General features: G+C 55.0%; 1 protein-coding gene across 1 annotated transcript; it reads left to right on the forward strand.

The window, feature by feature from the left end:
* Positions 1 to 783: 783 nt before the first annotated feature.
* On the forward strand, positions 784 to 13,291 carry HIP1R (huntingtin interacting protein 1 related; the record flags this gene model as incomplete). The annotated part of the gene is given in 31 exon segments (XM_010188368.1): positions 784 to 847; positions 1,204 to 1,346; positions 1,496 to 1,552; positions 1,777 to 1,857; positions 1,990 to 2,066; positions 2,395 to 2,456; positions 3,623 to 3,763; positions 4,202 to 4,259; positions 4,347 to 4,422; positions 4,620 to 4,757; positions 4,847 to 4,905; positions 4,974 to 5,046; positions 5,542 to 5,725; positions 5,803 to 5,891; positions 6,169 to 6,285; positions 6,757 to 6,858; positions 7,099 to 7,293; positions 7,533 to 7,680; positions 7,996 to 8,082; positions 8,380 to 8,487; positions 8,888 to 9,024; positions 9,678 to 9,788; positions 9,889 to 9,951; positions 10,243 to 10,290; positions 10,409 to 10,471; positions 10,906 to 11,006; positions 11,620 to 11,725; positions 12,453 to 12,576; positions 12,750 to 12,811; positions 13,003 to 13,191; positions 13,283 to 13,291. Coding segments are annotated over 31 exon segments (3,072 nt in total), but the record flags the coding sequence as incomplete, so codon positions are not given.
* Positions 13,292 to 15,669: the final 2,378 nt, after the last annotated feature.

Below are 15,669 nucleotides of genomic sequence, written 5' to 3' on the forward strand. Positions count from 1 at the left end.
GGCGGCAGGGAGGGCCGGGGTTTCTCTTCCGGCGGTGGAGCCGCTTCCTGCCTGCCCAAACGGGGCCTTTTTCCTCCACCGGTGACCGAGGGCTCCAGACGTGGGCACAGTTTGGGGGAGTCTGCAGGGACCCGGTGAGGAGGAGGAGGAGGAGGATCCCTGTCCGTCACAGCAGCTCGGTTTCACAGCCTGGCATTGTGCAAAAGACACAAGTGACCCCTGTCTGGAGTCGACTTTTGTAACAAACCCATAATTTGGAGTGTGCCGTGATCAAACACTTTAGAATACAGATAATCCTCCTCTGGTGATCTCGTTGCTGTGGATTTTTGCTCTGCTCCCCACTGCTCCCTCCCTGCTTGGGGGCTGTGTTTTCCCCACGTGCTGGTTGCACCCCATGGTTCAAAGGCTCCTTGTGTTTAAACAAACAGCCCTGGAGCTTGGCATCTCGCTGGCGTGCTGATGGCTCCCTGGGCACGCCGCTTGGTTCAGGCTGCAAAGATGCCGTTTGTTTGCAGGGATGGGGAAGGCAGGGGCCGTCAGCAGCCGGGCACCAGGAGTGACCTGGCTGGGGATGGGGGGGTTTTATTGGGCTGCTTTGATCATGGATTAAAAAAAGCCTATTTTAATGTGTCGTGAACGGCTTTAAGGGGACAAATGTGCTCTAAAATTCAGGGTGTTTCCCAAATGCACCAAGCGGCTGGGCTGTTTCCTGCTTTGGAGGGATGCAGGTTGGGGACTGCGGGTGTCCCTTGGGCTTATGGCCGCTGTCCCCTCCTTTTGCAGGCCATCAGCATCAGCAAAGCCATCAACACCCAGGAAGCGCCGGTGAAGGAGAAGCATGCCCGCCGTATCCTTTCCTTGCAGAGGAGGTCCCGTGCTGACGCAGGGGGAGTTTCACCCCGCGGGGCTGATGGGGAGGTTTGGGAGACCCACTGAGGGCTTGGCTGGAGAGTGGCGTCGCATAGGTTCGTCCGTCAGGGAAAATGCAAACAAGAGCAGCGCAGTAAAATTGCGTTTCTTTGGCAATAAAATGCAAAGGGCCCCGACGTGCCCTGCAGCAGGGGAAGGCACAGCAGAAAGAAATAAACGGGGCTTTTGTGTACGGGCGCTCGGTGCCTGTACCCTTGTAATGGTAGTCGAACGGGAACGGTCCCCAGCCCGAGCTGTCCCCTGCTCCCCGTGTTGGCCTTGACGGCGGGGAAGGGATCATCCTGGGGACGCACCACGAGAAGGGCGCCTTCACCTTCTGGTCCTACGCCATTGGGCTGCCCCTGCCCAGCAGCGCCATCCTCAGCTGGAAGTTCTGCCATGTCCTGCACAAGGTCCTGCGTGACGGCCACCCCAACGTGAGTGTCCCCTCCGAAACGTCCTTCCTGCGGCGCCGGCGGGGGGAGCTTTTTGGCTGCCCTTCCCCAGGCTCAGGGCAGGCGGGCGGGCGCTCGCCCTATTCCGTGCCAGCCCCACCATGCCGCATCCCTTCCAATTTTGTGCCCAGGTCCTCCAGGACTGCCAGAGGTACCGCAGCAACATCCGGGAGACCGGGGACCTGTGGGTGAGTGGGGCTTGTGCCTTCCGGGTGGCTGCTGAGAAAATGTCATGGGCACGGGGAGAGCAAATGACCACCTGAAATAACACGGTGCCTCCGACCCTGCTGGGTGATGGGTACACGCGTGGTGACAGCACAGGGCTGGTGCGGGTTCACCGGCACGCGTGGGCTCTGCCGGATCTGCTCACGTTGCTTCGGATTCACCACATTTCCGCTCGTGTCTCCATCAGGGCCATTTGCACGACAGGTATGGGCAGCTGGTGAACATCTACACGCGGCTGCTGCTCACCAAGATCTCCTTCCACGTCAAGGTGAGACCCTCGACCACCTACTCCGCACCCGACCATGCCAGGGGGACGGGGCTTTGCCAGCGGCTGCATTGCACCAGCAAAAATACGAGCAGCAACTTTATATTTCCTTTTTCTTTTTTTCCTTTTACAAAGCATCCCGAGTTCCCCCCAGGCCTCGAGGTGTCAGATGAGGTGCTGGAAAAGACCGCAGGGACAGATGTGAACAACATGTGAGTGTCCTGGTGGGGGCAAAGCAACTGGTGCAGGGTCGCCAGCTCCGTGCTGGCAGTGTCCTGTGAACAAAACATCCTGTTCAGGGTGGCCAGCAGTGTCTTGTAACTTGGTCGCTCCTGTTTAGGGCGGCCATCGGTGTTTTATAAACTGTCCGCATGGCGCCTGATTCCTCCTGCACCCACAGTGGTGAGGAGCATAAATCCCCTGAGCAAAACCACCAAAGTCAGTCTGAGCCCTTGCCTGTGCAGGGACCTGCAGCGAACGTGAGCAGCCAGAGCAAGGGTGTCTCTGCCATAAAGTGACGGGTTTGGTTTTTTTTGGCAGCTTCCAGCTGACGGTGGAGCTGTTTGACTACCTGGACTGGGAGCTGAAGCTGTCAGAGTCAGGTGAGGAGGCGCCGTCCCTCCGCACGCCCCGGGGCTCTTGAGCAATGGTTTCGCTCTTTGGCCAGGAGTGGAGCTGGGAGCAGAGCTCCTGCTCGCAGGCTGAGGTCAGGCTCAAGTCCTTCCTCCTCCTCTGGTGAGACTTCTGAGGGCATTTTTCAGCCAGATTTCCCTGTTGATGCTCTGTAGAGGTGGTTGTAGGAAAATGTTTAAGGAACGTGGCTGGTTTTAGCCCACCTGAGCAATGCAGAGTGTTGTTTTCAGAGCAGTGCTGCTTTGAAATATGTTTTTATTTGATTTCGGTACAGCTGTGTTAGTCACATGCGTTGCCCAAATCCTTTCTACCCCTTCGAAGGCAGAGAATGGGGCTGTACTTCTTTCTAAATACTCATTTCCCCTCATTGAAATGCCTCTGGGGAGGGCTGGGGACCCCTGCCCGTGTTTGCTTCTCTCACCTCCTTCTCCAGGAATTTTTAGATGGCTTAAAAATGCAGTGGTTTCTTCCCCCGTTGCGAGTCAGGAACACGGTGCTGCCCTGATAAACGGCACAGTGGGAGAGACCATGCTGCTCCCGGCAGCCTTGCACTTCTCCTCCTGACCCAGTTACACCCAGAACTGATGTTCATAAATACTTTAAAGCTGAGCGGAGAAGGGGATGGATCCACTGCGGAGTGGATGCTCTGGCAGCGGATGCTCTGCCTGGGTTTCTGCCAGGGGAAGGGATCTGTTTCGGAGCAGCGCAGGCGAGGCTGCGGTGCCGGCGGGCACGGCCCCTGTCCTGGGATGCTCTCCCACCTCCTTGAGCCATTAAATAGAGCAGAGCAAAACCCTTCGCCTTCCCTGGCTGCATCGTGCAACGGCTGCTCGTGGGGGCAGCTGCCTGCCTTTGCATCATCCTGGGCTTAAATCCCTCCTTTTTGGGGTTGGGGTGTTGGCAGCAGAGCTGAGCACCCCTTCCCTCTGCCACCACGCTCCCTTCAGGTGTTTTTCTGGCACGGAGAGGGGTTGTTCCCAGTTCAGTGGCACAGGACGGGCAGCAACCCAGGCAGTGACCCCGCATCCTGGCACAGCCCCATCCATCGCCCTCGTTAATGATCAAGCCAAATTGCCTGGAGCAGGACGCTCTGCAAACACGGCGCTGGTGCCTCACCACACGCTCACCCCTTCAGTTTTCAGGCAGCTCAACACCTCCATGGCCGTCTCGCAGATGTCGGCGGTGCAGTGCCGCCTGGCCCCCCTCATCCAGGTCATCCAGGACTGCAGCCACCTCTACCACTACGCTGTCAAGCTGATGTTCAAGCTGCACTCCTGTGAGTCCAGGGACGTGCCGCCCGCTGGTCTTTTCCCAGGTTGGGCTTCTGCCTGGGTTCGGGGATCCAGCTTGTGTGGATGGAGGCATCCGGCACCATGTCCCCGTATCCCAGCCAGGCTCTAAGGACCCACTCCATCCCACGCAGACATCCCCGGTGAAGGAATTAGGAGGACTTGTCCTTGCTGAATCCAAACTGATGTGTCTTGGCCCACCAGCGCCCTGGGCAGCGCGGCACCGGGGATATTTTGGGGATTCCATGCCCTCCCTGTGCTGCATCCCTGGTTCCTATGCAGGGACACCCCACTCCTGTCCTGACCCCTCACATCCCACTCCCACCTGGCCTTTACCCGCTGGCTGTTGCAGCCACAGGGATCCGGGCATGTGTGAATGAATTTGCAGCCCCAAATCAGTCACAGCTGTGTTCCTATTGCCACAGGTCTGCCGGCCGACACGCTGCAGGGCCACCGAGACCGTTTCCACGAGCAGTTTCGGAGGTAACGGGAGACCGAGGTGGGGTGGCAGGGTCCCCTTCCTCCTGCCAAACCCTTCTTGTGAGCGGTTTTTCTTTCCCCCCTCTGCAGCCTCAAAAACTTCTTTAAGAAAGCATCCGATATGCTGTATTTCAAGCGGCTCATCCAGATCCCCCGCCTGCCGGAGGTACAGTGGGGTTTCGGTTTCACATGATGCTTTAGAAAGGACGTGGGTCCAGGGTGCATGGGAGTGTCCCCACAGGTGGGTTTGGGGTCTGGGGACACTGCGGAGGGACCCGCCAGCCCATGTCAGCAGCAGTGAGGTCTACCTGCAGTGGTCTCCAAAACCCCAGGTGATGCCACCATGACTTCTTGTCCCTGCAGAGCCCCCCGAACTTCTTGCGGGCGTCCGCACTGGCCGAGCACGTGAAGCCGGTGGTTGTCATCCCCGAGGAAGCCCCTGAGGATGAGGAGCCGGAAAACCTCATTGAGATCAGTACGGCTTCCACCACGGAGCCACAGGTGCGGACACGGGGATGGGATGGGGACCCTGGGATGGGGAGACAGGCTCCTGCAGCCTGGCTCAGCTCAGTACCCTCTGTTTTCCCCAGATCACCTCGGATATATTCGAGCAAACCTTCGGGCCACCCAATGGCATTCGGGATGACAGGTACGGGGGTCCACAGTGACAAAGAGGGGGTGGCCGCTGCTGCACGGGTCCAACCTGCCTCTCTGCAGGGACGCGCAGATCGAGAGCCTGAAGAAGGAGGTGGACATGCTCCGAGCAGAGATGGAGAAGATTAAACTGGAGGTAAAGCCCAGCTGGGGAGCAGTGGGTACAGGAGAGTGGGGTGGGTTTTGGTGCTGTAGCGTGGAAAGCCAGACTGGGGATGCAGCAGGAACGGGGTCCTGGCCCCCGGTGCTGTTTTTTGGTGCTTTTCCCAGTGCCAGGACGTGACTCCTGATGGAGATGGGGTGACACCCACCACAGGAGAGACCGCACAGATGTCAGCAGACTTTGCTAAGTAGTTAGGTAACCACAAAGCTCAGCTTCAGCCTTCTCTGGGAATGCCAAAAATGAAGATTTACATTTATATTATATTTATATTGAAATGAGATCTCACATCTGATGTGAGACCTATCCCTTGCTGTTAGCAAGCAGGGACGTAGCTGCCCAGGGGCTGGAGGATTCTCCTGTGCATCTCGTGGCTGCTTTGCCCAAATCGCAGCCGGGCACCTGGACAGGGCTGCTGGGGAAGGCATGGGTGCAAGGCAGCCTCCCTGAGCTCTCACTGGCATCCCGCAGGCGCAGCGCTACGTCACGCAGCTGAAGGCGCAGGTGAACAGCCTGGAGGGCGAGGTGGAGGAGCAGCGCAAGCAGAAGCAGAAGGCGCTGGTGGACAACGAGCAACTGCGGGATGAGCTGGAGAGACTGCAGAGGGCCAAGCAGGACAGCGACAGGTCTCAGCGGCTCTGCGCCGAAGCCGAAAGTAGGTGCCCTACAGCACCCGTTGGCCGCGGGGGACCACCCGCGCCGCAGATGCTGATGCTTTCTCACCCCGGCCAGAAAGAGCCAGCGCCACCGAGATGCGCTACACGAAGCTGAAGGAGAAGCACAGCGAGCTCATCAACACGCACGCCGAGCTCCTGAGGAAGGTAACGCTGCTGCCTGCGCCGGGCAGGGACTGACCGCTGCCTTTGTCCCTCTGCCACCGCTGGTGCGGCTCATCCATACCTCACCCCATATCGGTCCCATCATCTGAGCATCGGCTGGGGGGCACTCCTTGAATTCACGTCCGCTGATGGTCAATGTTTTGGGTGCTGTGAAAAAGGCATCTCTGAGCTCCTCACCGCCCCAAGCAAGGATTTGGGCAGAAGGAGCATGGCAGTGGGCAGGGTCCTGACGCCCGCTGAGCGCCGTGTCCCTCCGCAGAACGCCGACACCGCCAAGCAGCTGACGGTCACACAGCAGAGCCAGGAGGAGGTGGCGCGCGTCAAGGAGCAGCTGGCGTTCCAGGTGGAGCAGGTCAAGCGCGAGGCTGAGATGAAGGTGAGCCAGTGCCACCCCGGGTCCTCCCTGCCATGGGGCTTCACCGCCTGGCACCGAGCCCTCCCCAGCCCGGGAAACACCGTGGCTGTGTGCAATTTGGGCATGGGGTGGGGTGGTTGGAGACGTCGGTCCCTGATCTGGGAAAGAGCTGCTCTGGCTCCTCAGGATGGTGTTATTTAGTGTGTGCTTCATTCCTTCTTGCCCAAATCTGCCTTTTCTTCCCCCAAAGAAAATGCCACAGTGCAAATTGATGGGTTTGGGTGCTTTTGTTCTCCGGGGCCCAAGCTGGGGACAGCTCCCAGAGTTCCTGCTCTAGGGAAAGGAGCCTTTTCAGGACACCCCTCCTTCCCCAAGACCCTGAAAACCCCTTTTGCACAACGTGGCCGGGCTCGTTCCTGCTGTCCTGGCTGTGAGCTGGGGTGGGAGCGCGTTTGCAGCAGCTGAGCCCCCGATGCGGGCGTGCGGTTGCAGCTGGAGGACCAAAGCGTGCAGATGGAGCAGCTGCGGCAGGAGCTGGACACCCGGCGGGACGAGCTGGACCAGGCGCAGCGCTCGCTCAGCCACGCCAAGCAGGTACGAGGCTGGGGGCACAGGATGCACCCAAATCCCCATCGTGAATTCCCCTCATGCAAGGCGGTGGCGCCTGTCACCACTGCCAGGCCAGTGGCGCAAACAGCAGCCCAGGGAACCGTCATGGGGCTGAGCCATCATCAGTGTCACGAGCTGGGCATGTCCTCAGCTCCCCCCGTGCCACCTTTGGGCTCATGACGTGGTGGCAGGTGAGTGACAGGGGTCTCCTGGTCCTACTGGCAGACGGGAGTGGAGCTCAGCGCCCAGGTGGAGGCCCTGCACGCCGAGAAGGAGGTGCTGAGGCGGTCGGTGAGCGAGAAGGAGTGTGAGCTGCTCTCTGCGCGTGGCCTCGTGGAAGAGAAGGAGCTGCTGCTGAGCCAGGAGGCGGACAAGGCCACTAGGGAGATCCACGAGCTGCAGGGCAGGCTCCTGGAGAAGGTGCAGTGCTGTGCGGGGAGCCCAGCGCCCCTCCGCTCGCTGGAGCGAGATGTGTTTGGGAGTGCTGAGCAGCTGGGGGCTCAGTTGAGCCATCACCGACGTGACTGGCACCAGCAATAATGGGGTGTTTTCATCTAATCCCGCAAAGGGGCTCTTGAGGGATATGCTGGAGATGGGGCTGCGGTGGTAGGGGTCCTGTGTCCCAGTGGTGACACTCACCTGTCCCTCCTGCCCCACAGAGTCACCAGGAGCAGAGCCTGCAGCAGAAGCTGCTGGACGAGCAGTTCGGCATCCTGCAGGTGACGGTGCGGGAGGCAGAGGACATCCTCCGTGATGCGGTGGCCAAGCTGGACGACCCCTTGCATGTCCGCTGCACCAGCTCCCCAGGTACCTCCTGTTTGGCCACAGGGGCTGCAGCCCGCAGTCCCTTCTCCCTCCAAGGCAGATAACATTGCATTTTGGCTTCCCTCAGGCATTTTTTCCTACCATACATCACCCCCCAAGGAGATTGGGGTCAGACATCCCAGGAATTAGTTTTTAGCTCTCATCTCAGTGCTATTTTGCTCAGATTTTAGTGCTGTTCCGCAGCCAGGGCCATAGAGACCTGAGCTGTCTTGGTTTCCACTTTAATGGTGCCTTGCTTAATGGTTAGCACTTGTGCTCGGCAGCCTGATGGCTCCAATGAAGCCAAATTCGTTGCAGATTACCTGCTCAGCCGGGCGCAGGCGGCGCTGGAGTCCACGGACGCTCTGGAGAGCGGGCACGCGCAGTATGTGGCCTCCATGGCAGGTACCTGGGGCTGGGGGCCAGTGGCATCGCTTGCGTCTTGCTGTCATTTGTACGCATCCAGCAGCCATTGGCAAGCGTGCAATGCCCTGGTGACGGGAGGAGCTGGGGGGATGCAGCTGGGAGGTCCCCGTGCACTCATTCAGGGAGCAGCCTGCAGCTGGAGGGGTCAATGTTGACCTCTCCAGACTCTTGTGCTGCCCCTCGGGCGCCTTCGAGGGCGGGTGGCAGCCCCCAGTGAAAGGATTGATCCAGTGGTGCCCAGGCCGGTGGTGCCTGACCACGTCCTGTGCCCGGCAGATGCGGCAGGGCTGGTGGGGGCTCTGACCCTCTTTGCGCACCTGACGGCCGACACCATCGTGAACGGCAGCGCCACGTCCCACCTGGCTCCCACCGACCACGCTGACCGTAAGTGCTGCGTGTGGACACAGCGGCTGTTGGGGTTTTGGTTTTGTTTATGGGGCTTGTTTTTGGGGTGGCCATGTCAAAGCCCCCTCTGCCTGGGGCAGATACAGGATACGGGGCAGATACAGGATACAGGGCAGATCTTCCCAGGGTGCAGCATGGTCTCCCCAGCTCCCTGTGCTCTCCTTCCCCACATTCCCTCCTCTCCAGTGCCCCTTCCTGGGCCATGAACGTTGCTTTGCTGCTGAAAACCGAGTTGTGCTCTCCTGCAAGAAATCTGCTGGGTGCCGCTGATGCTTGGCACCATCTCTGCGGCTGAGGGGAGGAAGAGGAGGGTGGCAGGGCTGGGATGGGAGTCCCTGTGCCCAGCGAGGGGCCCAGCACCAACCCATCCTCTCTGCAGGGCTGATGGAGACGTGCCGGGACTGCGGGCAGCGCAGCCTGGGCTACCTGGCCCAGCTGAAGGACCGGCAGACGCTGGAGCGAGCCGAGCTGGGGGCCGTGCGGGGGGCGCTGCAGGGGGTCCTGCAACTGGCACAGGTAGGAGATGGGGCCCAGCGCAGCCCCTTCCACTGGGGACCAGGGGGCTCATTTACTGGCGTTTGTGTTTCCTAAAGGGAGAAACAAAGCAGGCGGCTTCCTGTCATCTTTGCTTTTTCCCTTTTTCCCTTTTTTTTTCCTTTTTTCCTTTTTTCCTTTTTTTTTCTTTCCCCCCCTTTTTCCTTTTTCCTTTTTCCTTTTTCCTTTTTCCTTTTTCCTTTTTCCTTTTTCCTTTTTCCTTTTTCCTTTTTCCTTTTTCCTTTTTCCTTTTTTCTTTTTTTTCCTTTTCTTTTTCCTTTTTCCTTTTCTTTTTCCTTTTTCCTTTTCTTCTTCCTTTTTCCTTTTCTTCTTCCTTTTTCCTTTTCTTCTTCCTTTTTCCTTTTCTTCCTTTTCATTCCTTTTTCTCTTTTCTTTTTTTCATTAATTAAATCATGGCTTTCTCCATGGTCCAGAGCTGAAATCTGAGATGCTGGGTTGGAGTGAGCATTTGGGGGTGGCTTGTACTCCATACCCACAGGTTTGAATTAAAAATAAAGGAGTCAGATAGGTTGGTTTGGTGTTATTCCTTACAAATATTCCCTTCTCTTCCTCACAAATATTCCCTTCTCTTCCTCTGCCTAAACCCTCCTGGCTGCCACTGCCGCCTCTGGCAGGAGCTGAGGCCCAAGAGCTTGGACATCAAGCAGGAGGAGCTGGGGGACATGGTTGAGAAGGAGATGGCCTCCACCTCGGAGGCGATTGAGGATGCTGTCAGGAGGATAGAGGTGAGACAGAGCTGGGACATTCTGGTGTCCATTCTCCCTCCACCCCACTCGCTGTCACAGCGATGTGTTGTCCAACCCTTCCTCTCGTGTTCCTCACCAGGAGATGATGAGCCAGGCCAGAAGTGAGAGCTCTGGTGTTAAGCTTGAAGTGAGCGAGCGGTGAGTTTTGGGGGGTGTAACAGCCACGGGCAGGTTTCTGTCCCGTCCCCATCCCCTGCTGGCCTGTACTTTGCTCCAAAGCTGCATCCAGTGCAGCCCGGTGCCGCATCGTCCTGGTGCTCAGAGCAAAATGCTCTTCAGGAGGGTGGGCCTTCATCTTGCACATCTAAGCCAGTTGTTTGTAGCTGCTTTGTGGTGTGCTCTGAAGTAACCTGCAGGCTTGCTGGTCTCCCAGAAAGACCCATTTTCTAACTGAGGCCAAAGCCTGCTTCCCTGAACATGGCACTGGGGGAAGCTGAACACATTTCTCTTGTTTCCCAACTCCTGCACGGACCTAATGAAGGTCAGTACTGCAGAAATGGAGCTGGGGCCTCAAAACTGTGACTTTCCACCATTGACAGCGTCAGTCCTTCTCTATAAAATCCTCATCAAACACCAGCACCTGTTTTCCTTCGTTCTAGGCTATTAGACTTCTTGTAATGACATCTACGAACCTGCAGAAGGAGATAGTAGAAAGTGGCCGGGTAGGTCCTCCCCTACGCTTGTCTCTCTGCACCGACATGAAATACAGGAGCATTTAGCACAGTTTGCAGCAACACCGGCTGAATTTTGTGCTTTCCTGTGTTAGCAGTACTCTGGAGATGGACTGCTCAGCCCTCAGCTCTCTGCAGACATCGCTGTGGCCTTTGCAAAGCCTTGTCTATCTAAAGACAGTGCCCCAGACTTACGCATTTTAAATTCAGCCCAAATTTGCAGGCTCAGGGCTCCAAAGCGAGTTTTCTTGATACGTATTTAAGTGGGCCGGTGAGAGTGGCCTGAAGGGCACAGAAGTGTTGCCCATCCCTTGATTTTTTTGGCTTTATAGACATGAATTTATGTATTGTTATATTTTCTATGGATTTATGTGTTGTATATTAGAAACAAGTTAATACAAGCCGTAATATTCTCGTGACAACAGGGGGCAGCAACAACTCAGGAGTTTTATGCCAAGAACTCGCGCTGGACCGAAGGGCTGATCTCTGCTTCCAAGGCGGTGGGCTGGGGAGCCACGCAGCTCGTGTGGGTATCATAGCATCACAGAATGTGTTGGGTTGAAAGAGACCTTTAAAGATCATCCAGTCCAACCCCTACAGTGAGCAGGGTACCCCCGAGATCTCCCACAGCTGCTGAGGAGGCTCCTCTCTGGCCATGGCTCTGTGTGCTGTGCCCAGGCATGGCCCATGCTCCCCCATCACCTGATAACCCAAACTGTCCCAGTCTGCATGGAGCTTTATTGCTAATTCCTTATAAAGCATCATAGCTTGTGTTGGACCAGTCACCAGAACAAGGAGCAGCAGTTCCTCCCTGTTTGCACAGTGTGAAAGCTGCCATGGTCTAACACTCCATGTTCTCAGGTGGTCGTGGGTGGGATGGCTGGGGTCAGGGCATGGTATCCCCATGCCAATGCAAGAAACAGGGGGGTTTTTGAGGCACAATCCTGCCTCCTTTGATATTTTATACCCGTCCAAAACTTCTGGATCTTGCCTTTGAGTAGTTGCTTTGTAAATGAACTTTAAGTAATCACAGGCAAAGCTGCTGGTTCAAGGTCTGATGGTGATTTCTAAGGGTATGGCAGGAGGGAAATAACATGCACTTGCTTTGTAGCACATGGTGAATATCTTTAATCTGACAGGGAGTCAGCAGACAGAGTTGTCCTGCACACGGGCAAGTACGAGGAACTGATCGTCTGCTCCCATGAGATCGCTGCCAGCACAGCCCAGCTGGTGGCTGCCTCCAAGGTGAGCATCCCGCAGGACCAGCTGCATGCAGCTGCTCAGGCTTTGAGGTGTTTTGTCCAACGGATGCTTTCCGGGCAGTGTTGCATGGCCGTCCTGTCCATCGGTCCCACAGCCTCCTCCCGGAGCAGGGAGAAGGGAAGCTCTGTTTTCAAGTCAGGCTCTGATTTTAATCCGTGTGTCTTCACCTGCATTAATATTCCCACGCCTAGCAGGGCTTGCCTTGGAAATGAAGATATGTAAAAACCTCCTCTCTTCGTCCTGTCAAGCTGATTATGTAAAGAAAATGTTAACAACTTAACAAGAAACCCCAAATAAGCAACTGCAGGAGCCAGCATTGAGAATGATGGATTTTTGGTCCTTGCCACCTGTCCTGTTGGTGTGGGTGCAAGCGATGTGTAGAGGTTTCAGTGAGCAAATGGGGATGCAGGTTGAGAGGAGGAGGAGGAAGCCCCAAACTGCTTTTTACAGCAGATGGTTTTAAAATTAAGAACATGGTTTGAAAAAAAAAAAAAAAATAGATCTGGCTGCAATGATGCTGCTTATCCATGTGTGCCTGACTCAGGTGGGAGCAGAGCCAGTTTGGGGTCCTGGGGGTGAATGGCCTTGAAGGACCATTGTGGCCTGGTGTGCTCTGTGTCTCTGCTCTGATGCAGACCATGGCTGCCCAGGAGCTCCCCTGTGGTGGTGCCATGGAGAGGAACCAAAGCTGTTCTCATGTTCTTTGCAGGTAAAAGCCGAGAAGAGCAGCAGGAACCTGGTGCGGCTCCAGGAGTGCTCACGCAACGTCAATGAGATGGCGGCCAACGTGGTGGCTTCCACCAAGTCAGGACAAGAGCAGATCGAGGAAAAAGGTGAGGTTTTGGCAAGAAAAAGGAAGGGAAATAAAACAAACAAACTAAAACAGAAGAAATCCCTTTCTGGCCTGGTGAACAGCCAGAGGTGTCCATCTGGCTTCACTTTGGTGCATGAGGGTCCTCAGCAAAGGGTGCACTCACTGAGGACCCCCCCCCGCTTTTCTCCACAGACACCATGGACTTTTCGGGCATGTCCCTCATCAAGCTGAAGAAGGAAGAGATGGAAACACAGGTACAGCCATGAGGGTGTTTTCAGTGCTGCTGCCCTCGGGCCAGGCTGAGGTCCTGATCTGGACCAGCACAAGTTGGGGTGGGGAGGAGGTCCCTTCTTCTGCTTCTCCTCCTCCAGTGCAGCACTGGGGACGGTGGCGGGGAATGACACCCTCGGGGTGCACAGGGACCAGGATGGCTGTTTGTGCACAGGTGAAGGTGCTGGAGCTGGAGAAGCGCCTGGAGGGAGAGCGGGTACGGCTGGGCGAGCTGAGGAAGCAGCACTACGGCCTGGCCGGGGCCTACGACGCGGCAGAGGACACAGAGGCGAAGCCAGCGCCAGCCCCCAGGCGAGGCATCCTCAAGAAGCCGCCTTTGGCCCAGAAGCCCGGCCATGGGGAGGTAGGGTCCCTGGGGGGGGTCAATGCACACCGGGAGGGGTGTGCACAGCACGAGTGACTGATATTTCTCTTTTTGCCCCTTCTCGTTCCAGCCCCAGTGAGACACCGGCCCGTGCCCGCCTCACGGGGCCACCTTCTAGCCGTTTCCCAACAGATCACGTTGCCTTGGCGCTGGCGTGCCTTCGTGCGCGGGGGTCTCCTCACCGCCCAGCCTGCAAAACCGGATTTATTTTTTTAAGATATTTTTTTATTTTAATTGGTTTGTTTTCTTTGACTTGATTCCTGTCCGCAGAGCAGGGGGCTCCCCAGGCGGCACAGGATGCCCTCCTCCTCCTCCTGCCCTGCCAACTGGCTCTCCTGGTTTAATTTAATTTGGGGTTCATTTGGGGTTTTTTTTTGTTTGTTTTTCTTTTTTAAAAGAACAACTTTATCAGCACTAGAAGTTTTCAGTAAATGTAGCGCTCTACTGTACTGCTCAGACCCTTTCATAGAACTGTGAACTGTTTTGTTTTTAAAGTAGGAAACTATTGGGCTTTTCTTGCAACCATTTTTATTTAAATTCCCCTTTTTTCAGCCTGGGGAATAATTTGACTTTTTCTTGGCAAGGGATTGGCCCTCAGCAGCAAGGGAGACATTAGCCTTACCTGGCCCAAGAAGCAGGGCTTTTTTTTGTAAGGGAAAAAGCAGTTACTGGCACACACTGGCAATAAGAATACAAACTTTTTTTTTTTTCTTTTTTCTATTTTTTATTACCACAGCAACGTCAAGGGATCAGTTGCATTATGTTTTATATTTAAGATAAGTAGCAGAATTAAATGTAACCGTGGCCTATGGGAGCCGGGGAGTAGAGAAGTCTGCAGCAATATGGAATTATTACTGATGTGGAGAGACACTGGGGGAAATCCTGTCAGCTGTATCTGCCCTTGGAGCTGCTGCCATGACGTAGATTATTAAAGAAGCAATATTTAAAATACGTCTTGCGGTGCCTGGTCAGCGTGTGGGTGGGGAGGGGGCCAGTGCGGTTGCTGGGGCTAGGGCACAGGGCTCTATGGGGGAAGCGCTTGGCCCCAAATTGTGAGGCAGCAAACGGCAACTGAGCACTGTGAAGGGATCAGCTAAAGCTGGGGCAGGGCTGGGGTGTGGGGACATGGGGGTGATGTGCATGGCTGTGGAAGTGGTGGTATATATTTTAATGTCTGTGTATATACATATATATGCGTGTGTGTGTGTATATACACACACACACACACACACATATACACACAGAGCTCTATGTATGTGTACACACAAAGATAGATACATGGGGGGGGTGTGTCTGTGTGTGTATATATCTTTGTATGTACATATATCTGCACACACACATATATACACACACATAAATAGCTACACATAAATAGATATATAGCTCTATAGCTACCTAGCTATATAGGTACAGCTATGTATCAACCTATATAGCGTGTCTATCATACTTCTCTTTTCCTGTGTACTTACATACCTATGTGTATTTGTTTAGCCACAGCTACCTAGGTCTATATGTTTGTATAGCTGTATCTACATAAGAAGTGTCACTGTAAATATAGATATATACCTAGACATATATCTATATGATGCTCTAGGTATGTGTGTGCATAAATATAGCTATATATTTTTATGTTTCTGTATATGAATAGCTGGATGTAGCTCTGTGTGCCTCACAGTATTTTTATGTATGTGTTTGCAAATTTTTTTTAATATGTAGCTACACACACATATTTATGCACACACAAGTAGTACATTGATGTCTGCTCCAGGGAATCACCCCAGCTCACAGGATGATGCCAGCCTTGCTCCAGCGTAAGTTGCTTAAATAACTAAAGAGCAACCCAGCTGTGGGTTTGCGGGTGCAGGGTCGGTGCTGCTTCCCTGCTGCCTCACCGCTGTTCCACAGGACCACTGGAACACACGGGACACATGGATTTTGTTTCTTCTGTGCTCACCTAGGAGGATCTGCAGGGCCACTTGGATGTGCCAGTGAAGGGGTACACCTGAAGCAAGGATCCTGACAGAGCTAACAGCTCCTGGTATTTACGAGGAGCTTGGTGAAAGGCCTTTGAAAAAGCCTAGAATCAACATTTCCATCCAATCTCTTGCAGCCTCCCCGAAATTATTACAATGAAATCTCATACAAGCCCCAGTAAAAACCATGACTCTTAGTTCCTATGATTAACAATAGCAGTTAACTACAACTATAAGAAGTTGCTGTATTGTCAGCAAACACATTTATGAGGTATTGCATTTCTGATTTTAGTTCCTTAGCAGCCTCACAGTGACTTAGCACTTCCCAGGTTACACGTCACAGAGCAGACTTGGCACTTGACTGAGCAACTGCTCCCCCCTCACAACAGACACAGCCGTGACTGGGGCCAGCGCCCCGCAGCTGAGTTTCGGGTCTAGCAGAACCCTTTTCTCTTGGCATGAGGTAGCACTTCAGCAGGGCGTC

Source organism: Mesitornis unicolor, unplaced genomic scaffold, assembly GCF_000695765.1.
Source record: "Mesitornis unicolor isolate BGI_N332 unplaced genomic scaffold, ASM69576v1 scaffold23977, whole genome shotgun sequence".
Taxonomy (NCBI): Eukaryota; Metazoa; Chordata; class Aves; order Mesitornithiformes; family Mesitornithidae; genus Mesitornis; species Mesitornis unicolor.